The 25483-nt window shown below is 38.1% G+C and overlaps 1 protein-coding gene, 1 long non-coding RNA gene and 1 other non-coding gene across 4 annotated transcripts; 2 read left to right on the top strand and 1 right to left on the bottom strand.

Moving 5' to 3' along the window:
* The first annotated feature begins 3264 nt into the window (after positions 1 to 3264).
* LOC131316434 (putative late blight resistance protein homolog R1A-3) lies at positions 3265 to 9374 on the top strand. Its single transcript, XM_058345796.1, has 2 exons — positions 3265 to 3664; positions 9023 to 9374. The coding sequence occupies exons 1-2, from the start codon at positions 3482 to 3484 to the stop codon at positions 9218 to 9220; spliced, it is 381 nt and encodes a 126-aa protein (XP_058201779.1). The 5' UTR covers positions 3265 to 3481; the 3' UTR covers positions 9221 to 9374.
* An 11784-nt stretch (positions 9375 to 21158) lies between these two features.
* Positions 21159 to 23433, bottom strand: LOC131316437 (uncharacterized). Of its 2 annotated transcripts, XR_009197123.1 has the most exons (3): positions 23184 to 23433; positions 22161 to 22232; positions 21159 to 21419 (listed from the first exon to the last, which is right to left on the bottom strand). It is a non-coding gene; the product is annotated as an uncharacterized LOC131316437 (long non-coding RNA). The 2 variants fall into 2 exon arrangements; XR_009197124.1 differs by lacking the exon at positions 23184 to 23433 and having other exon boundaries at positions 22161 to 22509.
* A 1220-nt stretch (positions 23434 to 24653) lies between these two features.
* LOC131318281 (small nucleolar RNA snoR100) lies at positions 24654 to 24761 on the top strand. The gene has a single exon (XR_009197608.1). It is a non-coding gene; the product is annotated as a small nucleolar RNA snoR100 (small nucleolar RNA).
* Positions 24762 to 25483: the final 722 nt, after the last annotated feature.

Below are 25483 nucleotides of genomic sequence, written 5' to 3'. Positions count from 1 at the left end.
GTGACATGATTAGCACCTCATGGCTCGAGTAAAATTGTATTTTTCACCATAAAGTTTGAATCTTTGGTACGAAAATCGATGTGAAGTTCGGGTTTGTTTGTCAAATCGCACGAGGTGTTAACCTCCTTGATCATGTGTAGGTAAGAGCATCGCCTACTTACACACATGATGCTTGGAGCTCTGTCGCACTAGGCGTTTGCTAAATGAATTCTAGAGCTTGCTTGGTAGACGAACCATTTTATCTTTCGGGTTAAGTTTTTCAAACCGCGTAATTGGGTGAGAAATGTAATTGGACTTGAGTCGTGGGTGTTAGGATCTCCTAGACCTAGCCTGCCTTTTATTAGTTTATTCGCTTTTAATCTAGCCTTTTTATTTCCACCGCTTAAAGTAAAACAAAGTTGGCTATCTAAAAGCCGAAAACCTTGCTTACATCTACAAATCCATCCAAGCCATAATAAATTTTCCCTTGGGTACGATACCAGTCTTCCGGATTATTATGCTTCAACTGGACGTATTTACCCTACGCTTGGGGTTATCGTTTGATATATATCGAAAAACGAAGCAACTACCACTCGCGATTCTCGCAACAGCTGGCATTCTGGTAGATGAAGACAAGACCCTCAAAGTGTGGGGAAAAGTTTCCAAATGTTTAAGTCCTATCGTTGCCAAAAAACAGGACGGCTGCAGGCAGATACAAGAACTTAGTTACAATCACCTTCCTCTTCATTTGAAAGCGCATTTTGTTTATATTGGAGGGTTCCCTGAAGATTTTGAAATCCTCGTATGCTAGTTGATATGGTTATGGATCGCGGAGGGTTTTATTCAGCAAAGTGAAGGGGATAAAAGGTTGGAGGACATAGCAAAGGATTACTTAAGCAGTCTTATTGGGAGAAATCTCGTAATGGTAGCTAGGAAAAGGTCCTTTGGAGGAATTAAAGCATGTTGTATCCATGATCTTCAGCATGAATTATGTTTGAAAAAAGCCGAGGATAACTTCCTTGTGCAAATTTACAGGGATGATACTTTTCCTACTGCAACTAAGCATCGTCACCTCTTCATTTTAAGTGTGTTCCTTCATGAGGCTTCCTTAAAGTCTTGTACTCGAAACGTTCATTCGTTTCTGTCCCTCGGCATGCCAAACTCCACTCATTTATCGTGTGGATCAAATCTGTCATCCTTTGAGCAAAACCTTAAACATCTCAAGATGTTTTTTTGTATCTCCTCTGAATGCTAAGGAGAAATATTAACAAGTAATCTATTTCATTTACCAAATGACCCATCGATCTTTGAGCAATTTTTCGACTCCTTCAACCTAGAAACCCTTTACCTTCAAGTATGAATAACCTTAATTGGGAAACCATTCTATTACCAAGCGATATATTTAAGAGGGTAAAGTTGAGGCATCTATATGCTAAATGAGGGGTATTCAAATATCATCTTAGCTGCTTTTATCCTGAAGTAGCAGCTGGAATTGGTTTAGACCGTTTGTCCTTGATTTCTTTAAGTCACTACAAGAAAAATTGCATTGGGTGACGAATGAAAATCGTCGCAAATTGTATGTTTTTCGTCACAAATAATATAGGTGACGAAAAAAAATTTGTCGACTAAAGGTTGTCGAGGATTCCTACCTGGTGACGAAATCTATTTTTCGTCACCTATAGTGCCTTTTGGTGACGAAAAATTTCGTCACGGAAAAATGACTTGGTGACAAAATTTTCTTCGTCACCTATTGTGCTTTTTTGATGACAAAAAATTTCCTCACAAATTATTCCCTTTGGCTAGTCAAAGGTGACCCATCGGCGACGAAATTTTTCGTCACGAAAGACATTTTTATATGTGAAAAAAATCTCACTATCTTGCTCCTGCGGGGTTTCGAACCCGAGTCTCCTAAGTTTTGCACGCAAGCTTTAACCAACTACACCACACAAACTTTTCAGCATATGTTTGAAATATCTAATATATAACACATACATTGAACATTAAAATATATTTTGAACGTCATTTTGAACTATTAAACATTAAAATTAGTAATTTTAATAAACATGAAAATCGTAGCTCTTTATGTTATTGTTCAAACCCAATTTAAATTATCTCAATCGGAGTTCTGAGCAAAGAGTTATGCCCGAAAAATACTTGGTGACAAAGCGTAATTCATAAATTTCGTCACCAAAGGATAAATTTTTCGTCACTGAAAACGTAAAAAGAAGACGAAAATATTTTTCGTCGCCAAATTGGTTCATTTGGCGACAAAATATTTTTTCCGTCACCGAATAGTTATCTTTGGCGACAAAAAATAATTTCGTCTCCTTTTTTACTCTTTTGGCGACGAAAATTTTATTTCGTCACCAAATAGGAGCCTTTGGTGACAAAAATATCTTTTTCGTCGCCAAATAGTTATAATTGGTGACAAAATAATTTTGTCAAGGCAGTTATCAAAACAGTGACGAATTTATTTTTTTGTCGCCAAATATACTCATTTAGCGACGAAATTAAATTTTGTCGCCACTTTTTCGTCACTAAACATACTTTTTCTTGTAGTGAGTAGTGCATCTGCAGAAAAGAAGTGTTTATTGGCTTTTTTGCCTATTGCTTAACTGGAAGTTCTGCATTTGTCATGTAGTATTGAAAATAATAATGCAAGATTGACCGACTTGTAGTTAATGAAAATCCTTGAAGCCAATGAAACATGCAAGAGAAACAAAAAGCCAAAATTTTGCTAATCGGCTTGTGTCTTCGTACGTCGCCATCAATTCCTGTTTGAATTCTGTTCATGACCATTAATTTCCTTGTTGCAGTTTGCTCATGAGATCGAGTTTGGTTCTCTCATTGTTCACCGCTTGTTACTAAATACAGGGATAAGGTCGTTGATTTCCATTGGAACTCGTGTGACGTCGTACCGATGGACTTCTAGCGTGTCTGATAATGGTGAAAGTACTGGTGGTTGTGGTATGCTACAGGTCCCTTTTAATTTGGACCTAAATTATGAATGGCTTTAAACGTCATTTTTAATGGCAATTTGAAGGTGGCTTTTTCACTGATATTTTATCTTATCTACTTTTTTGGGGTGGAGATTAGAATAGCAATTGGCGGATTATGGAATAGATCTACATTCATGACTTTTTATAAAGATGATTCAATACTGTCGTTTTGTTGGACTGAGTAGTGAGCGTATTTGTGCAGATATGGAGAGGGTGAACATCTAGAGATAATATCAATCATCAGTGCAGCTGGAGGTGGAGGTGGCAAAACTACTTTGGCAAGAGAAGTGTATGATCATCCTAGAATGTTACAAACCTTTGATATTCGTGCGTGGGTCAATGTTTCTCAAGAATATGATATGACTATGAAGAGAGATTAGTTGATTCGTATTTTGGAATCAGCTTCCCCAAAAAAACATGGAGATTACGAGAAGATTACTAAGGATAAATTGGAGAAGACACGCATAAATGCTTGATGGGTAAGAAATATCTCATTGTCATGGATGACATATGGGGCATTGAAGCCTAGAATGATATCGAAATTAAGATCACTCCCTAAGGAATGCAATGGCAGTAAAGTGATGTTCACTAGTCGACTACTTGTTGAACCTGATAGCATCCACTGCGTCTGGCATTGTTTGGCTCTCTTACAAAAAAGTTACAGTTGGGAGTTGTTACAAAAGAAGGTATTTGTTTCAAAAAAGAAAAAGAAAAGATAATTAGTATATGTAGTATGACTAAACATAGTGATTTGAACATATGCTTCCTTGTACTTTTGTCATATGTTTCCTATTTCTAATTTCTGTTTAAGAATTTCTATTTCAAATATTTCTGATTCTTGTCATATGAACTGTTAAACTCCTATTACTTGATTCATGTTTTATATAATTACAATTATTAATTACTACAAGAAAAATCACATTTTACAGCGTTTGAAAAACGCTATTAAATGATATATACAACGTTTTTCCAAACGCTGTATTAGCCAATGTTGTTAAAAGTCTTAGACATAAGACAACGTTTTTTGAACGCTATAGAACGTAGAGTTTCTACAGCGTTTGAAGAACGCTATAGAATGTAAAGTTTCTACAGCGTTTTAAGAACGCTATAAAATGTAAAATTTTTACAGCATTTTAAAAACGCTATTGAATGTTAAGTTTCTACAACGTCTTAGGAACGCTATATTAGCCAATTTTTTGCATTTTTTTAAAAATTCAATAAATACCAATATATTAGCATTTGCAAATAAAATCATGGTAATTTTATTTAAGAAACAAAAATGATTTATTCCATTCAACACCAACTATACCCAAATGTCAATATACAATAAAAATTCATTACATTAGCTTGGGAAACAATTTCCCAACAAAAAAACTACATAAAAGAGCCCAACTAATTGGACTCATTAAAAAATAACTAATGCAATTCTATTTTCCTGAAAATGTAATCATGCACTTGGCCAACTATCTCATTCCACAGATTTTCTTTACTTGAAGCTTGCTTCTTTGCCGAGGCTATACCCTTTCTGCTCCCAAAGCCAACCACATAAATGGGCTACTTGAAACCCTCCAAAATATGAGAAACATGCCCGTAGGTTGAAGTTGTATTAGAAGTTGTACCAGCAAAAATCATCCCCGAAAAGATGTAGCATGTAGTAGAAGTCCGAAGAAAACAATTGCAAAGATATGATCTATGACATCGGCAGCTAGTACTTCCTGAAATTAACATTGCAAAGATGATCTCATCAGTAATAAGAGGTGGCAGTAGCCCACATTTGATCCAGTTAACACAGAAACCAAAATCATTGAGATAAACTGCTCCAAAAATCATTTCCAAAATGGAAGAAACCACAGTACTAGAATCATGTAAGAGTATTCTGACGGATTTCTAGTCGAGTATGGGATTCCATATTAAACTTCTCATATGAAAAGAGAGTAAACACACACTGAACTGCTTCTCGTAAAATCATACCAGTCACCACAAAAGAAGAATCAAACTACTGGTTTTCATTGGAGACTTTCACTTCAACACTTAGCCAGAAATTTATAACAATACTAAAAATTTCATCATATTTCATATTTCAAGGCATGACTATAATCTATCTATACTAATATATAAAAAAGAAATTTATAACAATACTAAGCAAAAGAATAGCAAGTCCCAGCTTCTTGTGGATATAAAGCACCTAAAAGAAGCGAAATTCGAGCATTAAGTCGTTATCGATAAAAGATCGAGACCATCAGGTTCTAATGCTGGAACGGCACATGCCAAGTTCTGAGGCTCCCACTGGGGATACACATGCCAGTCCTGTAGAGAACTGACTCCTGGCCACTGCTTATCCGTTGGTGTTCCCATCATCCTTCAACAATGCATGTACAAGAGGTCAATAGCCCGTTTGTAAATGGTAATCGGAAATGGATTCAGAATGCACTATTGTGCAAGTGCAATCTGTGGCTACTACTGTAATGAAGGTAATGCTATGAAACAAAAGCTGTAATAATGACCATTTGTGTGTCTAATATCAAAGAGAAGTGAACCACCATCATCTTACTTACTTTTATATTGATGTATCTTCCATCCAAAGAAATTTCAGAAAAAGTTTTATCTGATGACCTTCCGCTTCCTTTTCTACCCAAAACTTTGTAAATGAACATCAACTCTCCCTCTCCCACTCAACCTGTCCTTACAGTGCATGACGAATTACAGGACACCAAATACTCAAAAAATATTGGGATAGATGTGAGCAGAAATCAACTCTTCTGTTATTGTTTGTGTCCCCCCAATCTCAATGTCTATGCTACTTAAGACCACAAAAACAAGTGCAATCGAAAGCAGATGCTATTTGACTTGAATTTCATTACGAATTGCTATACATTGATTCTCATAATCCAATAAACCGCTAGCGACAATGGAAACACCCTTTGCTCCACATAACTTCAACCCACATGTTATGTACCAATCAGTTCTAGAATAACACAATAAATAGCATAGCATAGGCTCGGACCACTGGATGACTTGGATAAATAGCATAGCATAGGCCCGAACCAAATTGCTCCAAATTGCTTCAGGACCATAACCAAAATCTAAGAGAAGTATAAGCCAGGACACCAGCCTGGCTGCCTACCAGGGTTTCTACTATAGGAAAGCAAGTAACTAGCCAACACTTAACAAATATACCTGAATATGTGAAGCAGCTGCTGGAACTCAGAGTCTCCAGGAAACAAAGCTTGTCTCCTTGCCATTTCAGCTTCAAGGAATAATCATGGAAAGGTAACAGTGTAATATTAATTAAAGTGGAACAAAGATGCAAGGTAAACCAAAAACAGACTTCAAATGGTGAACCAAAGAAAGAAAATCAAAATCAGCTATACACTGCAGGCAACAAAGAGTCAAACACCTATCCATTTAAGGCAGTAACGACCAATAGACCACAATTTGCTGAACTTTTACATTCAAGAAGTATAACTAGCATAAATCCACTGGTAATGTTACACTACGATTATGACAAAATCAGTTTGCTCATAAAAAAGCAAAGATGGACTAAAAACTGACTATGGGGGTAAATCCCTAGCTCTTTATTAAGTATTTGACCCCAGCTGATGTGTTGTTTGGGCTTTAGGGTAAACGATGATGGACACTCAGTATACATTATACAGTAATGTGAAAGCTACAAGAGAAAGTCAAAAATCAATGAGAATTTGGTGCATTTGGTGAATGGACCATAACCAAAAAAAAAAAAAAAACAACAGATTAGTTGAAGCTGAATATGGTGCATGGACTAGTCAACTTTTTTCAATTCCTTCGCATAATTGTATTACCAAAAACCAAATTAAATGATTAAGGTGACTATCGCAATATATAGTAAAATAAACAAGAAGCCATGGCCTTACAATTGTTTGACCTGTATATAGTAGAATAAACAAAGATTGACATGTCAACATATAAATATCCAAGTCAACATATAAATAAACAAAAAAATATATATTACTAATAAGTAGTCGCAACAATTAACTTCTAAGATTCATAGAGGGGCATTGATTAGTACCACATTTTTACCACAACCTTGGGGGCCAAGAAGCACAATAGAGTTGTTAGCAGGGAAATGGAAAAGGGATAATCTTATGACAAAACAAAGAGAAGTGATAATGGCCAGGTATAGTAGTAGTCAGTGTTCTAAATGGCGGCCTTGGAGGCCGCCTAGGCGCCGCCTAGGCGCTTGGAGGCACCCCGCCGCCACGCCAATACCCCTTGGCGTTTGATTTGGCGCCCAAGGAGATTTGGCGGCGTTTGGCGGCCGCCTAGGCGGCCTTGGCGGTGTTTGGCGGCCTTGGCGCCTTGGCGGACTTGGCGGCCTTGGCGGCCCTTGGCGGGCTCGGCGGCGTCTTTGGAGGCCTAAATTGTATACTATTAATGTAAAAGGGCTAGGATCAAAAGTATAAAAACTAAAAGGGCTTATTATGTAATTTTACAAAATCATATCTATATATATTACAATTACATTTACATCCTCATTCAATACTCCACGCTCCCAGAGATTCAGACGAACGAAGCAGACGAACTCTTTTGTATTTCTGATTTGAGTTTTTATTTTTTATTTTGGTATTTAAAAAAAAACTGATTGTATAACGACAAATAGATTGTTAAAAAAAACAGATTATGACAGATTGTTAAAAAAAAATGTTAAAAAAAAAAAAAAACGCCGAATTGCTTGGAGCCGCCTAGGCGGCTTGGCGCTTGGAGGTGGGTCTCCGCCCTACTAGCGCCAAGCGCCATTTAGAACATTGGTAGTAGTAACATTCATAGGGATCTCCATAAAATAACTCAGTCTCAAGATGTTGTGAACCAATTACAATTACAAGAATCACAGATTAAGCCAAAAATCGAGCTATTTAGTGTGTGTGTGTGTGTGTGTGTGAGAGAGAGAGAGAGAGAGAGAGAGAGAGATAGAGACTTACAACCTGTGGGAGTCCAAATAGATAATTCTCCAGCGAAGAAGTGCGTTAACGGCATCGAACTCTCAGAATCGGGGCAACCAAGTGGGCGCAAGCCGCGCAACAGAGTAGTTGAAGAACGAATCTGGAGAGAAAACCACAAATGATTTTGCCCCTTCTATTATGGGTCTATATGTTATTGAAGAACCAAATTTGACTCAAGCATATTATCAAATACTGCATGGGCAATATGTTAATGTCAACCATTAGCAATAATAATATGGGGTTGTGGACACTACTTGGACAGAAACGTAGAAATAATGCTTTGTTGACAAGTTGATTATTCCTTTTGATTTTTCCCCGAAACATACAAATGATAGCTTTATTGGGCTAGAACAGTATTTCGAAACCCAAATGCGTACACATGAAATTCAAAATTTACCAAAAACAAGGAAGGGGACTGAAATAAATTAAACAATTACCTGCCATAGTTTCTTTTGCTAAGAGTTCGTTATGTGTTACAAAGAGAGAATAGATTCATTTGTCAAAGAACGAGAGTACGTAAGAGTTACAAAGAGAGAACAGATTCGCTCATCTTTCAAATTAAAGAACCAGATTCCCGACGACAACGATTGCAAATACCAAAGTAGGGAAATAACAAGATTTGTAGAAAATAGTGGATTTACCTCAGAGAGTTCTCTTCGTTTGCTCTGAAGAAAGAACCAGATCTAGAAGTCAATGAAGGGTACAATTTTGAAACTGGGTTTCTGCTGGACTGTGATTTAGGGCTTGTTTATTTGGAGCAAAGATAGGCGAAGATGTGTAGGATTTCTGCTTGACTGTCATCGGATTCATCATTTGTGTGTGTGTGTGTGGGAGAGAGAGAGAGAGAGAGAGAGAGAGAGAGAGAGAAATTGGGGGTTGGAGGTTGATGTGAACGTGATTCATTCAAAATGTTAGCGAAAAAGTAGGCGGGCATTTTTCCGGAGAGAAGATAGCGGGCGAACAAATAGGTGCGCATTTTTCTGGGGAATAGATAGCTTTCTTGAAAAAACGCTATAGACTAACGCTATGAATTGTCATATTTGTTGTAAGACATCTAACATTAAACAGGTATTCGGGAATAAATGTTGCCCACCGGAGTTGGTTGGCATTGGTAAGCATATAGCAGAAAAATGTGAAGGACTACCACTCGCGATTGTCGCAATAGCTGGCATTCTGGCAGTGAAAGACAAGACACTCGACGTGTGGGAGAAAGTCTCCAAACATTTAAGTTCGATCATTGCCAAAAACCAAGATGACTACATGTAGATACTAGAACTTAGTTACAATCACCTGCCTCTTCATTTGAAAGCGTACATGTTTTGTTTATATTGGAGAATTCCCCGAAGATTCTGAAATCCTTGTACGCTAGTTGATATGGTTATGGATCGCGGAGGGATTTATTCAGTGAAGTTAATGGGGTAGAAGCTTGGAGGCCGTAGCAAATGATTACTTAAACAGTCTTATTGATAGAAATCTCGTAATTGTAGCTAGTAAAAGGTCCTTTGGAGGAATCAAAGCATGTCATATTCATGGTCTTTTGCGTGAATTATGCTGGAAAAAAACTGAGGAGGAGAATTTCCTTGTTCAAGTTTATGGGGATGATACTTTGTCACCTTCTGCTGCAACTAAGCATCGTCGCCTCTTCATTGGCAGCCAGTTCTTTCATAAGTTTTTCTTAAGGCCTTGTACTCGAAACCTTCATTCTTTTCTGTTCCTCAGCTTGGAAAACTCCCCTTATTCATTGTTTGAATTAAATCTGTCATTCTATATTAAGAACTTTGAATTTCTCAGGGTGTTGTCTTTTATGTCCACTGAATGCCGAGGAAAAATCGGAAGAGGACACCTAATTCATTTGAGATACATGGCACTTCAGTTACCAAATAATGCATCGGACTTTGTATCACCATTTTCCTACCTCTTCAACCTAGAAACCACCCTTAACCTCCAAGCTCCGTCGGATGACTTGGATTGGAAACACATTCTTTTGCCTCGTGATATATTTAAGATGGTTAAGTTGAGGCATCTATATGCTAAAAGATGGGTATTCAAATATCATCTATATGCTGGAGTTGGTTTTGACCCTTCGTCCAAGTTGGATAGCCTACAGACCTTGCATCCAATATGTCCTTGTGAGGAGTGCTGGAATTTCTTGGTAAGGACTCCCAACCTTAGGAAGCTAGGATTTTTTTGAGATCTAAGATCCAATAATTTTGTTTTGATGCTCCCCAACCTAGAGTTCTTGAAATGCCTTGAGACACTCAGTTTTGTGCAACTCCCCATTCCGAACAAGACAAGTACCCTTTGGCCAGTGCTGAAGTTTCCTCCAACTGTTACGCGGCTAACTTTGAAGGGTACATGCATAATGTGGGAGGAGCTATCGATCCTCCAAACCTTGCCGAGCCTTGAGGTTCTCAAATTATTTGAGTGGGCCTGTCAAGGATGAATTTGGACCACAAGTGAACTTGAGGAGGGGTTCTCTCAACTCAAGTACCTGAGGTTACAAGATCTTGACATCGAAGATTGGAATGCTTCCGAAGATCAATTTTCGAGACTTGAGGTCTTAATTGTTAAATTTTGCAAAAATCTGAATCGGATCCCGATTGAGTTTGCTAATCTAAATGATTCACAAAATTGAGATAAGGAGGAGCGGTCACTCTGTGGAGGAATCGGCCAGGGAGATTCAGAAGGAGCAAAGAATATTAAATCACTTGGCCACAGACGTTTTTGCTGAGAGCGACGACGAAGTGACTCCTCATAAAAAGTGACTGTCATGCATTTCTCATAAACCCCGGTTTTAATTACTAGTGTCTATGCCAGTAGCCGAGTAGTCATTTGGATTGAGCCTGCTAATATCTGCACGTGCTCACGTGTAGATTTTGATAGTGTTGGTTCACTTCTGTATTCTATGATAAAAGTTGTAATGCCTTCGGACATTGATATGAAATGGTATTGCCTCTTGTAAAAAAAAAAGTAGTCATTTGGATTACAGCAAATTTTTGCATCCGGTCCTATTGTCCCTATTGTCCTATTTTTGATAAACCACCATTAGCCTATGCTCTATTCTCATTACTCTCGATGGTGAGTGTTTCTACTTTCAACTGGTCGATGAGAAACATACGAAATTCTTTCTTGAAATTTGTTGTTTTTCAAAAAAAAACTTCCATGCCCCAATGTGTTGTTCTTACATTTAAAAAATATGAACTGTTATTGGAAGCATCCTCTCATAGATCTCAGTCGTGTGAACTTTTGGTTTTTTGTTCCTTGTTGTACGAGTTGGGGAACATTTATTTTTTTAATAAATTTTGTTGTTGAGCAATGAGCTGGCTATGTTTAAATGTCCAAAATGCTAGCTCATACTTGCTCACTGAGACATGAAATGGTCCGTTAACTATTAGAACTTACCTTCTATTAGCTATGGATTTGGAATTCTTATTAGGAATTTCTCAAATAGTATTGCAGGGGAATCGAATCCCGGAACATAACACAGAATAGCAAGATAGTGGCTACTTGGCAAACAGAAATACAGGAACTCTCCCTACTTATTCCCATACACAGACAGTGCGTGGAAGGGGGTTTCACATGTAGAAAGAAAACTCGAAATTACATCGTTGTTTTAGACTAATATTTTAAGCTAGAGTCATCGTGTGGTCATATTATTGAAGGAAAAACCTTGTTAGAGATCGTAATGCGTTTACCTCAAAAAATGGGGTGTTACAACATACATATATCTCACAAATCTTAACAACTCTAAATCGATACATATTATAAGCATACATGAAGTGGTGAACTCGTTTGCGTGGCTTTATGTTGTGTGCACCAAGACCCAAGGCTGAGGCCAAGCATGGCTAATGTTGTTGGCATGTTGGAAGGAGGATATCCAGTGGGTGTGCCACCGGTTGAGTCCCTCAGCTTTCTGCAGTTTTTTGGCTAGAGAAGGACGGAGGTATCAAGAATTGAAGCGCACAACGTGCAGAATGGGTTGGTGCTGCTTCCACAAGCAAATACGCACTAGTTCTAATATCAGTAGTTCCTGCGGCTCACACAAATTGTTTCCCTACATGTCATCGCAGAACGACTCAGGTCCTAGGTAGTACTCCATAATTGGTACATGCTCGTGTGAAACGATAGCTAATTGAAGCCCTTCTATTCGCTTTGAATCCATGCTTGAATGGTGTTCTCTTCCGCAGAAAAGATAGTTTGAAGTTACTGTCGTTTCCAGGATCCGTTTTCAGGTAATTTCGTGAAAAATCTTGGTGTTACCTTACCCGTTTATTGACTATATGAAATTAAGTTCTTGCAATTTGTCTTGTCAAATAAAATGAACCGAGGAAAAGTAATTTGCCTAATTCACTTGCTCACTGATCACTTGATTAATCACTTGCCTTATAAGAAAGAAACGCAAACAGGTGCAAGGCAAAAGACGTCGTTTCAGCGGGGTAAGCAGGCTTAGATTTGGATCCTTACCCTTCGGGTGCTCAACTGGCCATGGAATGGTCCTAGCCGAGGTGGGGGTAGTTGTATTTAATTTTTTGCGATGGATTTTGTTCCGGAATTTGGTTTCTTTGTCGCTCTCGGTCCTTGGAAGAAATTGTGGTAACAATCTTTGAGAGGGTGAGATTCCAACGCCATTTCACATCCAATGAAATCTTGAATTACATCCAGAAACCATACGTCCGCCTATTTACACAAGTCACATTCCGGCCCTCGTTTAGTTGTGTGAAGGAGTCCAATGTAGCAGATCAGAGCTCCACTACTGCCACGTCACCAGTTGATTAGTTAGCCATTAGTTAGTTGAGTATGGTTTAGTGGAGAGTAAGATGGTTTGTTGTTGGTTGGTTAGATAGTGGTTGAAAGCTGGACTTATATGTACTGGATTCCATTGTATTTCACGATTAAGGGGAAACAAAATGAAAGGGGAATATACAGAGTTTCTTTCTCTCTCTCTACATCTCGGGATTCTCTCTCTCTCTTGTTCTTGATTCTATTTTACTGTTCTTGATCAATTCCATTCAAAAGGGCAAATTCTTCATGGTATCAAAGCTACCACGACGTGAGTCCAATTCAACGATCCAAGATCTACATCTTCTTCTTCGTTAAGTTTTTGACCTAGACAAAGTTCTTCACAGAAATGTCTTCGACTACAACCTCAAGCGAAAATGGAGTTACAATGCCCGCAGCCCTGGCTTTTCTAGTATCTAACTTTCACTCTCTGGTTACAATCAAACTGAGTTCTGATAATTACCTTTTGTGGAAAACTCAAGTCTTGAATGCTCTTAGGGCTAATGGTTTCTTTGAGTACGTGAAAGGTACAATTCCTTCACCGCCTTTGCAAATCAGAGACGCAAGTAACAATTTAGTGACTAATCCTGATTTCTTTCTTGGACGCTCATTGATAATCAGTTACTTTCTTGCTTGATTGCAACTTTATCATCGTCTACTTTACCACTAGTTCTAGGGCTAGAACATGCCTCTGATGTTTGGAATAGTCTAGAAAATAGGTTTAATTCTCTGTCTCGATCAAATCTCCATGAACTTAAGAGGACTTTGTATAGTTTTTCAAAGACTGGTACTCAATGTTCTAAATGGCGCTTGGCGCTAGTAGGGCGGAGACCCACCTCCAAGCGCCAAGCAATTCGGCGTTTTTTTTTTTTTTTTAACAAACCATTATCCAATCAAACTATATTCTATGTATCCATAATACAAGTTCAAAGTTCTACATAACCATAATGCAAAGTTTAATGTACAAACCCAAATGAAATTAAGTAGTAGCAACTAGCAAATAAGTTGAATAAGACAATAAGTAGAAATAAATGAGATCGGAGATCCCTAATGCCAAGTTAAAAGTTCATCTCCTTTCTTTAACTCTTCTCCTCCATACCCTTCCAAAACTTGATCTACATTAGTTTAATACTATACATTTTAGGCCGCCAACGGCCTCCAAAGACGTTGATGATGCCGCCAAGCCCCGCCAAGGCCCGCCTAGGCGGCCGCCAAACCTCCCTGGGCGCCAAATCGCCATGGCCGCCAAGGCCGCCTAGGCGGCCGCTAAACACCGCCAAACCTCCCTGGGCTCCAAATCAAACGCCAAGGGTTATTGGCGTGGCGGCAAGGTACCTCCAAGCGCCTAGGCGGCCTTGGCGGCCGCCATTTAGAAAAAAGCTGGTACTATGGAAAAGTACATCAATGACATCAAGATCTGTGGACAGAAATTAACTGCAGTCGGTTATGTTGTAGATAATGATGATATGGTATTTCATGCTATCAATGGTTTACCAGAAGAGGAATTTGGTTCTTTAAAACAGACTTTGAGAACACATCGAGATTTGAAGTTTCATGAACTAGAGTCAATCTTGAAAGCTAAGGAACAGCAAGCTCATAAGTCTAAGGGAGATAATGGAACTAGTAGTGTGTTTGTGGCTACACAAAAATTGCAGGAACTTAGTGTCTCTGGTGCTAGTTCTTCTTCTCAAGGCACTCTATCTCAGCATGGAAATAGTGTTTCAACTTCTAATGCTTCCATGATTCCTTCTACATCTGTGGTTCAGCCATTGTTTGCACAAGGTTCTCAGACTTTTCAGCCTCAGAATATTCAAGCATCACAGAATTTTCAGCCTTTTTACAACCAAGCTCCATTTTCTCCATTACAAAACTTTCAGTCACCACAAGCTCAAATGCTTCAACCAATGTTTCCTCAGGCACCATTCTTTCCACAACCTAGTAACAGGTTCAATAATAGTAATCGAAATAGATCAAGGGGACAAGGATTTGTTTCATTTCAAAGGACAGCTTGTCAAATTTGTGGCAAGGATAATCATTCAGCTCGTACTTGTCATTATAGAAACACACTTACAACACAAGTCTCTGGTTTTACAGCACCAGGCATGATGTTTTCACCCTCAGAATGCTATTCTCCTGCTGGTTTTCAGTCTTCAAACATGTGGAGACCTGAGGTATCTTCTGTAACAGGTTTGCAATCTCCTAATGTGTGGAGATCTGATGGTTCTTTTCCAATTTCAGTACCAATTCCTTTGTATCAAAGGCCCACACAGTCTCAGTTGGTGCAATTTGGTCATGGAAACACAGTTGGTTATGGTGGTGGCTATCATGGGCAATTTTCTCCTTCTGTGGATCCTAATTCTGGACAGTCTCAGTTTGTTCCTAGCAGTGGAAGACCTTCTGTATCTGCATTCACAGCTTATACTCCAGGAACAGGGAATGTAGCACATGACCACAGTATATCTACTTCACCAAATTGGTATCTGGACAGTGGAGCAACAAATCATGTTACTTCTGATTTGGGTAATATAACTCATCCTCAGCCTTACACAGCAGGGGGAGGAGTCATGGTTAGCAATGGTAAGTCTCTATCTGTTTCGTGTTCTGGCAATGGTATTCTACCAACACCTAAGGCCAAGTTTAACCTTACAAATGTTCTTCATACTTCTGTCCTTACACATAATCTTCTCTCTGTTTTTCAATTTGCTAAAGACAATAATTGTTCTCTAACCTTCAATTCTTCTAGTTATGTCATTCAGGACAACCAAACACACCAAGTTCTATTCCAGGGGCCATGTCAGCAGGGCCTCTATCCTATCCAAAGCTGCTCTAAGTCTGACTCTACTCAGGTTCCACTTGTTTTTCATACCAATAAAACTGTGTCTACTCCTGTGTCTGTTTCTTCTGCCACTTTGTGGCATCAAAAGCTTGGTCATCCAAGTTTACCTCTTTTTCAGTCTCTAATAAAGCAATTTGCTTTGCCTGTGTCTAAGCCATTTGATGTTCACTGTTATAGTTGTAATAAAGTCAAAAGTCACAAGTTGCCTTTTCCTTTATCTGCTTCTAAGTCTGCTAAGCCTTTTGGTTTGTTGCATATGGATGTGTGGGGTCCTGCACCTATTCCTTCTGTGTAAAAGGATTTAGGTACTATCTTTTAATCATAGATGATTGTACCAGATATTGCTGGTTATTTCCTTTATTCTATAAGTCTGATGTTAAGACCACTCGTGATCATTTCAAGGCTTATGTTCACACACATTTTCAAGTTTCTGTCAAAACAGTGAGGTTTGATAATGGAAAAGAGTTTGTGAACAAGTATCTGACTAATTTGTTTCTCATTAGTGGTATTCTACATCAGACATCTTATCCACACACTCCTGAGCAAAATGGTGTTGTGGAAAGAAAACATAGACATTTAATGGACACAACTCTCACCTTACTTGATCAAGCAGGAATGCCTACTCAATTATGGCTAGAAGCATTAGTTACAACTGTTTTCTTAGCCAATAGACTTCCTCATTCTTCTTTGCTCTTTCAAGTTCCATATGTTCTCTTGTTTCATATTAAACCAGACTATCTTGCTCTCAAGCCTTTTGGTTGAGCATGTTTTCCTTGGCTTAAACCTTATCACTCTTACAAATTGATTCCTAAGTCTACTACTTGTGTTTTTCTTGGCTATTGTCCCTCATCTAAAGGGTATAGGTGTTTTGACCCTATTTCTAATAAGGTCTACATCTCTAGGCATGTCAAATTTCTTGATCATCATTTTCCTTATTTGTCTCTTGTTTCTCAATCTTCTTTTTCTTCAAATACTGAGTGTTCTCTTACTACATTTTCCGTTCCTCTTACTAGTTTTTCAGATATTATAGTGTCTATTCCTCCTACTCAATCCTCTCTACCAGTTACATCAATTTCTACCCCAATTCCTATTTTTGATTCTGTTCCTTTCACTATTCCTATTAATCCTATCATACCAACTCCTTCTTTTGATTCTGCTTCTGTTTCTCCTTCTTTTGATCCTTTGTCTGCATCTTCTTCTTTTGTTCCTGTTACTACACCAGGGCCTTCTCATTCTATGAGAACAAGGTCTCAAAATGGAATTTTCAAACCTAGACAGCCTCTTTCTTTAGTTGTTTCTACCTCTTCTTCCCTTCCTATTTCTAAACCTACTCATTTTTCTGAGGCCATTACTCATTTTGTTTGGCAAAAGGCTATGGCAGAAGAGTATGAAGCACTTGTTAAACAGGGGACTTGGGTTCTTGTTCCTCCACCCTCTCATGGGCATGTCATCGGCTGTCAATGGATTTTTAAAATTAAGAAACACTCTGATGGCACTGTAGCAAGGTACAAAGCTCGGCTTGTAGCTAATGGTAATCAACAGGCAGTGGGTCTGGACTTCTTTGATACATTCAGTCCTGTTATTAAACAACCAACACTAAGAGTCATTCTCAGTCTTGCAGTACATCACAAGTGGCCACTTAGACAATTGGATGTGTCCAATGCTTAATTTCTTGCATGGTGTGATTTTTGAGGATGTTTACATGAAACAACCATTGGGATATAAAGATCCAGTTCATCCCGACTATGTGTGTAAATTGTCCAAAGCTCTTTATGGACTTCGACAAGCTCCTCGAGCTTGGTACTCTATGTTTTCTAACTATCTTCTTCAACTTGGTTTTCAATCCAGTAAAGCAGATACGTCTCTATTTCTTTTGCCTCAAGGGAATCATCTTTCTTTGGTTTTGATTTATGTAGATGACATTGTCATCACAGGAAATGATTATTCCTATATTACTTCTCTCATTCAAAAGCTTAGTCAAAGGTTTGTTATGAAGGACTTGGGCACTCAATTATTTTATGGGGATTGAGATTACATCTTCTTCTTCTGGTATTTTTCTGTCTCAAGCAAAGTATGCTTCAGAACTTCTTGCTAAAGCTGGTATGATAGACTGTAAAGGTCTGAATCTCCTGCGTCAATCAAGCCTGGAATACCAGATTATGATTCACCCTTAGAAGATGTGTCTTTATACAGAACTTTGGTGGGTTCTTTACAATATTTGACTTTGACACGACCTTAAATTTCTTTTTCTGTCAATGTGGCTTGTCAACATATGCATGCACCCAAGCTCAGTCACTTTATTGCTCTCAAACGCATCCTTAGATACATCAAAGGTTCAATCCATCAAGGTCTTCATTTTGTTCAAGGGCCTCTTACTCTCAGAGCCTTTGCAGATGCTGACTGGGCAGGGGATCCAGTTGATAGAAGGTCTACCACGGGTTATGGTGTGTTCATGGGTCATAACTTGGTCTCATGGTGTGCTAAGAAACAACACACAGTGGCTAGATCTTCCACAGAGGCTGAGTATAGAGCCATGGCTCAAACAGCTAGTGAATTGGTTTGGTTGCAACAATTGTTTTCTGAATTGCTTATTCCTTCTTCTACACATCATGTTTTATGGTGTGATAACAAGTCTGCAATTGCTTTGGCGTGTAATCCTGTATATCATGCAAGGACTAAGCACATTGAGCTCGACTATCATTTCATACGAGAACAAGTGCTGAATAATCAGGTTGTGTTGTATCACATTAATTCTGAGGCTCAACTAGCCGATATTTTCACAAAGCCATTATATGTGTCCAGGTTTCAGCTCCTCAAGTCCAAACTCATGGTAGCTAATCCTCCCATGTGTTTGCAGGGGAGTGTGAAGGAGTCCAATGTAGCAGATCAGAGCTCCACTACTGCCACGTCACCAGTTGATTAGTTAGCCATTAGTTAGTTGAGTATGGTTTAGAGGAGAGTAAGATGGTTTGTTATTGGTTGGTTAGATAATGGTTGAAAGCTGGACTTATATGTACTGGATTCCATTGTATTTCACGATTGAGGGGAAATAAAATGAAAGGGGAATATACAAAGTTTCTTTCTCTCTCTCTACATCTCGGGATTCTCTCTCTCTTGTTCTTGATTCTATTTTACTGTTCTTGATCAATTCCATTCAAAAGGGCAAATTCTTCAAGTTGTTTCCATAAACTATATTATCTGTCAATCCAGGCCGGGAAAGGAACAGGTGGTACACATAGAGACAGATTGCTTGGAGTTGAAAATTACAGTTTCGGTGCCGTTACCCCTTCGCCTCCAACACCGCTGCTCCTCCGCTGAGGTGCATGGACTATTGATGGAGTGTTTCAACACACCTGCTCCTCCGCTGAGGTGCATGGACTATTGATGGAGTGTTTCAACACCGCTGTGGTGAAACTGTGTTGATGCATTGCTGCAATTTGGGTGCACTCTTCCTTCTTCACTCATGTTTTTCTCCCTCCATACTGCTCTGAGAGTCCGAAGAAAGTAATCCCAGATATCATTGCAAGTTTAGAGACTAAGTTAAGACCCTACCCTGAGTATTTGAAGAAAGTTTAGACCCAGTTCTGAGTGTCTGAAAAATTGTTGCTTTTACGCAAATATTTTTAAAAATATCAAAGAAAAAGTTCAACAATTGACTTTTTGAGCTATTTTTTGAATATTTTCCAAAATATTAGTGTAAAAATCATAATTTTTTACTTTTTCGATTTCTCTTATCGAAACAAACCAATATCTCATAAAATTTGGCACAAAGCTAACAAATGCGAAAAGAATTAGAATAAAGATAAAATCACTGTTGACTGGTTCAGAACTTATCAATCAGTGGAAACATAGCCTACAATACGTAGGAGCAAATCCCTGTGAATTCTGATATGATTAAGCAAGTATAGGGCCTAGGGGACAGGTGGAAGCCTCTTGAGGCATATGAAGGAATATTCCTTATTCTTATGATAGACTCTAGTGAAACCATATTAACAGCGATGTGGTTCGTGATTGGAAGGGAAGTTCCCGAAACAGTTCCCATCAACAAAATGGGCCCGGAAAATGATGTCTGGGGCAAACCTGGGGCAGCCATCTTAGAATTGAACAGAGCTGAAGAAGCTCCCTTTCGTGGAGAGCTTTCCTCAGGTATCATTTGCATGCAGGAAGGAAAATTAAAACAAGGAAGCAACTAGACTGAAAATATATATATACTAATAGGGGCTTAATTCCAATCTACAAGACATACATCAGTCAATTTCTTAGGAAGATATCCTGCCAAAAGTTCGCAAAGAGTACCACAAAGGGAGCTTCTTCATGTTAAGTTTCCAGAAAAAAGGGAAGAGGCAACACACTGCCTTGTTGACTTCTCATGTTAAGTTTCCAAAAAACAGGCAAGAGGCATTTCCTTCTCGCTCTACCCTGCTCCGGCTTCGTGCATTTTATCCAAATTTGCTAATCTCAAGAAATAAAATAATGTTAAGAACTTGTAGTCTACATTGTAGATGGATCTAAGACAACAGAATAAGAATTATCTAAAATCTTGCAGACATTTACCTTAACTTGTCCGTGAGCCTCGATTTCTCATCCTTCGGCCTCTCACACACCCTCCTTTCTCAGCCAAAAGAATATAATTTAACTCTAAAAGAGTTTATTTTACTATTATCATTGAGCTAACATTGAACTGGACATTTCAACGATATGAGAAGGTCCCAACTATACAATCCACAAACAACATAATAAGCCCCAACATTCACTAATACAACTCTAAATAAAGGGAGAAAATTGAAAATTGTTGCCAGGTCTTTTCCTTCTAAATATTGTTGTTTCACTCAAATATTCGTTGCTAATGCATTAATGCCACTCATTATTGTCTGGCACCAATTATATTTTGGTAAATACGGTGTTTATAGCTGATGTGAGTACCGAACTCTCTCCAAGTAAAATTATCTTTTATTTTATGGTTTGTGTGAAGGTGTCTGAGATCTTGGCGTACACATTTATGAAATAGAGTAGCGCACAACTTTATTTCCTCTAACCAAAGCCCACTACAACAAAAAACACATTCGGTGACATGTAAAAATGTCACCAAAAGTCCAAATTTTGTCACCTATTATCTTTGGTGACATAAGAAGAGGTGTCATTGTATCCATGACACTGAAAGTCAAGGGTGACAAAATTGTGTAGTTGTCACGGAATGTTGTCATCAGTGACAAGAATTTGGTGTCACCGAAGACAGATTTTCCGTGACACAATTGTCACCGAAAGTAACAGTGACAACAATATAGTGTCACGAAAAATAGATTTTCTGCGACAAAAGTGATTATGTCATGGAATGTAACAATGACAACACCATGTTGTCACAGAAAAGAGATTTTTCTGTGACAAAAGTTGTCACTAAAAGTACCTACCATGACAACCAATTGTGTGTCACCGATAACCTATTGTAGTAGTAGACACACAACAGTGACAAATCTCTTTTGTCACCAATAATGGGACTTTAGCAGCAATATATACCTTATTCCATATATTGTTTTCACCTGCTTACAAAGTTTCAGATTTTTTTGTATCTTATGATTCAACTTAGCAAAATTTAAATTGCAAAGAAGCAAAATATCATTCAAATCAAATATTCAATAAGTCAACATTCATCATCCAACTTCAAAATTACCTTCATCCTCCAACAATAATCACTTCTAACTTAACTGCATTACCGAAATTACAAAACATCCATATATCCATGATGTGTCCAAGAACAAAAAGAACTCAAAACAAGTGTTCCATTTAACTACCAAAAAGTCTTCAACTCCATCTTGGTTAATTGCCAAAAAGCAACTCCATCTCCTTACTTACCTGTACAAATTGGAAAAAAAAAAAAGAGCAATTATGTAACATGTCAAGCCTACGAAAGGTTCTGAAAAATAAAGAGATTTTGCTCCAAGTTGTTATATGACGAATTATGGCATGACTCATGAGTGACTAAGCGAGCTACCCAACCTAGATTTTGATGTCATTCTATATAATAGTGATGATATGCAACCTACGTGGCAGCAAAACTTCGCCAGAATCGAAGTGTCAAAAACGTGCAAGACATGGACATGCTCAGGACACACTTCAGACACGTGTCCGACACGCTTCTGGTTCATAGCTTTCTAAATGAAGTTCTACTCCTAAGGTTAACTATATTGCCTCCATGCCAAAGGCAAGTTAACAAAGGAGATCTGAATGAAGCATTACTGATTGATAATGGATTAACAGATTTCACTAAGAAAGCATGTCAAAAATCACAATATGATAATCGTCTACAGCCCACACTCAATAGTATCCCAAGTAATTAAGTTCAAAGTTCAATTCTATCAAGAAACAGAATTTCAAGTAAACTACAGTCATCACTTTTTGTCCAAAAAGTCATCACAAGTTGTACTAGACAATACTCGCCATCTATTTTTGTCATGGGTCAGGAGTTGAAATGGCAACTCATACTTGGGGCATGTCCAGATAGCTACAATTAAGTTTAGTGACTGGTTTTTGAACAAATTGCACCAATTGAATAACTACAAAAGATTGAGAGTTAATGAAGCGGAAGCTACTTACTCAGAATTAGAGTCTTATAAGAAGGAGCTATCACATTTTGTATCAGGTGAGAGAGCTTGACCTTGAATTCAGCTGCAGTGAACCAGAAATGCTTAGACTCTAAGAACTCCTATAGCGGTATAGAAAAAACAATCATACTGAGTGAGGAAAATCAGACAATTTGGATTTGATAAGACGCCTAATGAAATCAAAAAAATCAGGCAATACATGACGACAACATCTAGTAACTTTCAATGCCACATAAGGATATACAAATAAAAAACACGTCTCTTCTCCCTTTCTCACAACTCAAATGGCCTAAAAACCCTAAAACAAAAAACATAAACGGAGAACCGTACCCCATCTTGGTCGTCAGACTCTTCGGCGTACTTGATCTCTGACTTTGAGGATCGACTCGTCAAAACTTAGCAGAGAAGAGTAGTGGTTTGGATTTGTGGAATTTTTAATGGAGTTATTAACTTATTATTATGTGAAGACAAACTGGAAGCAGTGAGTGAAGCAGTTATGGAGAGGGAGAGATAAAGAGGGAGGGAGTCGGCAAGAAACTGAATTAGGATGTGACAAAAAATGTCGGGAGGGTTCTTTTACATTTTTGCCCCAACGGGTTAGTTTATGTCACACGTGATGAGATCTGTCTATACGTCCATCTCACAACTTATGTTGGTTAGGGATGTATCTTATTAGGCACATTGTACCTATACAAGAAGGAAATGACATGACTAAAATGCGATCTCTATCTTAAGCATAAAACAAAAGACATAACAGAACTTCAGGGGAAAAGATTCATTTGTTAAGTTGGTGAACTAATCAAACCTCTTAAATATTTTTGTGTTCTCCTCTAGATATATGAACTAGAACCCAAATTCCACCAACCTTAGTTCTGTTCATTTCAGTTAGAGATCAATCCAAGCAAATCCAAGTTAAAAGGAGAAGCCAAGATTAAATATACATACATATAATCCAAGGGCTGAACACAGATTCCCCAAAAATGAAATATGGAGCAATGAGAGTAGGAAAGGATACCTTAGCATGAGAAGATTGCCTCTGATCTCCTTGATGTCCAAAATTGGTTACATTGCCGGTAGAAGCTGCACTGTAACGAGGTGGGGGAAGAGGGACCCTTATTGGAGCATTCCCCATCCGTCAACTGTTAAAGAAACAAAAGAAGAAAAAAAAACTATCGGTTTTAGTAACTGGAGGTTAAAGTCTTAGTCCAAAATACTTGTGGTATAAGAGTTAATTTTTTACCTAAACTACTGAATTTCACCAAAATTTTATTTGATACTCCCTCCGTCCCTCTTTAAGTGTTCCCTTTGAGATTCATGTATTTTCTTGGATGCAAATAAATCTATTTCCATAGAACGATTTCAAATTTTTTCCCACCAAATTAAAGTGCTAAAAAATAAAAAATCTCATATGGAGAAATATATTTTCCAAGGGTATGAAAATGCACGTATTCCTATAGTGGACACTTAAAGGGGACGAAGGGAGTAACGTCTATTACCAGTTTCTGTTCTTTGAGCTTTGCAAGCACTTCCTTGTCACTGTAGACTTTTTTTTGCAGACAATGCCTTCAATTTCTCCTGTTAAAAAGACAACAAACAGCACAAAGAGTTTTTAAATAAACAGCACAATTTCTTAAAAATTCGAAGCTCGGCTCCCTAGTCCCATCATTTTTCCAAATCAATTAGCCAGACGAAATCAGATATCATAACTACAAATATTTCTGTATTATTATAATTCTTTTTTGGAGGAAAATACAAAAGAAAACCTATAGATGCAAATTGCCCAATTGATGAAGATATAAGAGGCTAAGTCCCTTCGCTTCCCGTGTGTTTCCTCCTTTCTCAAAATCAATCATGCAGGTGTGTGTTGTGTATGTGCTCGATCATTAGTCAGATGCTCTTGACCATGAACAATGGCGGATCCACACTAGGACCGCCATGGGCACAGGCCCACACTGTTTTTCTTTTTTTCTTTTTCTTAAAGTTTTAGTTTTAGTTCTTTCTCTTTTCTTTTTTTCTGAAAATTGTAGTTTTAGTTTATCAGATTCAAACGGTTATCGCTTTCTATATAGTTCATCAACCAATTAGTTCGCACATAATGAAGATATCTTGCTCAATAGCTGAAAATTGGTAGTTTTCGTCTCATTACGTGCTTGAATTGACGCAAAAACATGCCCAACGTAATGAATCTTTCTAATTATCAAAGTAGAAATCCGGTAAGAGCTCTTGACCCAGTATGTACTCTTGACCCAGTATGTGCAATGAAAATTGTTCCCCATTGTTTAGGTGGGTAAACAAAATCGTACTCCAAAACCTAAGAGCTTATTCGTTTCTCATGATGTAACAATTGACACGCGCACAAGCCACCGTTGATCGCCAACAACCATCAAGTTGTGGGACGGTGGAATGTTGGAGGTTGGAGGTCCTCAGAGTTTTTGTTTTTATAGTGCCCCCAGTGATGCCTAATCCTAGCAGCACCACTGACCATGAATAAAGGAAGCGTGGTAATTAGCATAAAAATTGATTTGGATTTCTAGACCTACTCTCTCTGATGCCTTCTGGCTTTGATTTAGGGGCATGATTCTGCAACAAAATGTCCCTGCAACTCCTCGGTTCTTGGAGGCTTAGGGGGGTCACTGTTTCAGAGAACCACTTTGTACATATATTGCCAAAGGTTAAGTCGGTCTTCAATCATCCCCACCCATATCCCCAATGATTGGGGACTAAATGAGATATGTTATTGTTATTGTTGAGGTGTGTGGGGTTAGGGTTTTCAAGGCCTTTACTTAATATGATTATGAAAAGAACCCAATAACCGATAAAACTCCGAAATTACAGATCAAGCCAAAAATTGTCAATAGAACAACCTAACTAATCCAGTCAAAGATTGAATTCAAAAACGAAAATACTGAATATCGTTGCTAGAAATTTTCCTCCTAAGTTCAAACTATTGTTGTTTCCCTTAAAAATTCGTTGCTGATGTTTTAAAGCTTCATTATCCTCTGGCACTAATTTTATTTTGGTATTTACCGTGTCCATAGCAAGCGTGCGTACCAAACTGCCTTTGAGTAAAATTACCCTTTTTTAATGGGTTGTGACAGTGTCTGGGATCTTGGTGTACACGTTTTACGAAACAGAGTATTGCACAAGTTTATTTCTCCTAAATACCATTTGAAGTTTTCATAAGCGAAGCCGGTATTTTCCGCTTGACCTAAAAAAAAAATAAGCGAAGCCGGTTCACTGAAATTTTCTTTGATAACGTCTGTGACCAGTTTCCTTAGTTACAGAAAATACAGGAAAAACAGTAGTAATAAACAA

This window comes from Rhododendron vialii, chromosome 2a (assembly GCF_030253575.1).
Source record: "Rhododendron vialii isolate Sample 1 chromosome 2a, ASM3025357v1".
Classification (NCBI taxonomy): Eukaryota; Viridiplantae; Streptophyta; class Magnoliopsida; order Ericales; family Ericaceae; genus Rhododendron; species Rhododendron vialii.
This window is presented reverse-complemented; position numbering and strand designations above follow the sequence as displayed.

Bases quoted from the DNA above. Each gene is read 5' to 3' on its own strand.
- LOC131316434 (XM_058345796.1), top strand. From the start codon at position 3,482: ATGACATATGGGGCATTGAAGCCTAGAATGATATCGAAATTAAGATCA. The intron at 3,665-9,022 runs GTATTTGTTTCA...AACATTAAACAG, and splicing joins GGGAGTTGTTACAAAAGAAG to GTATTCGGGAATAAATGTTG.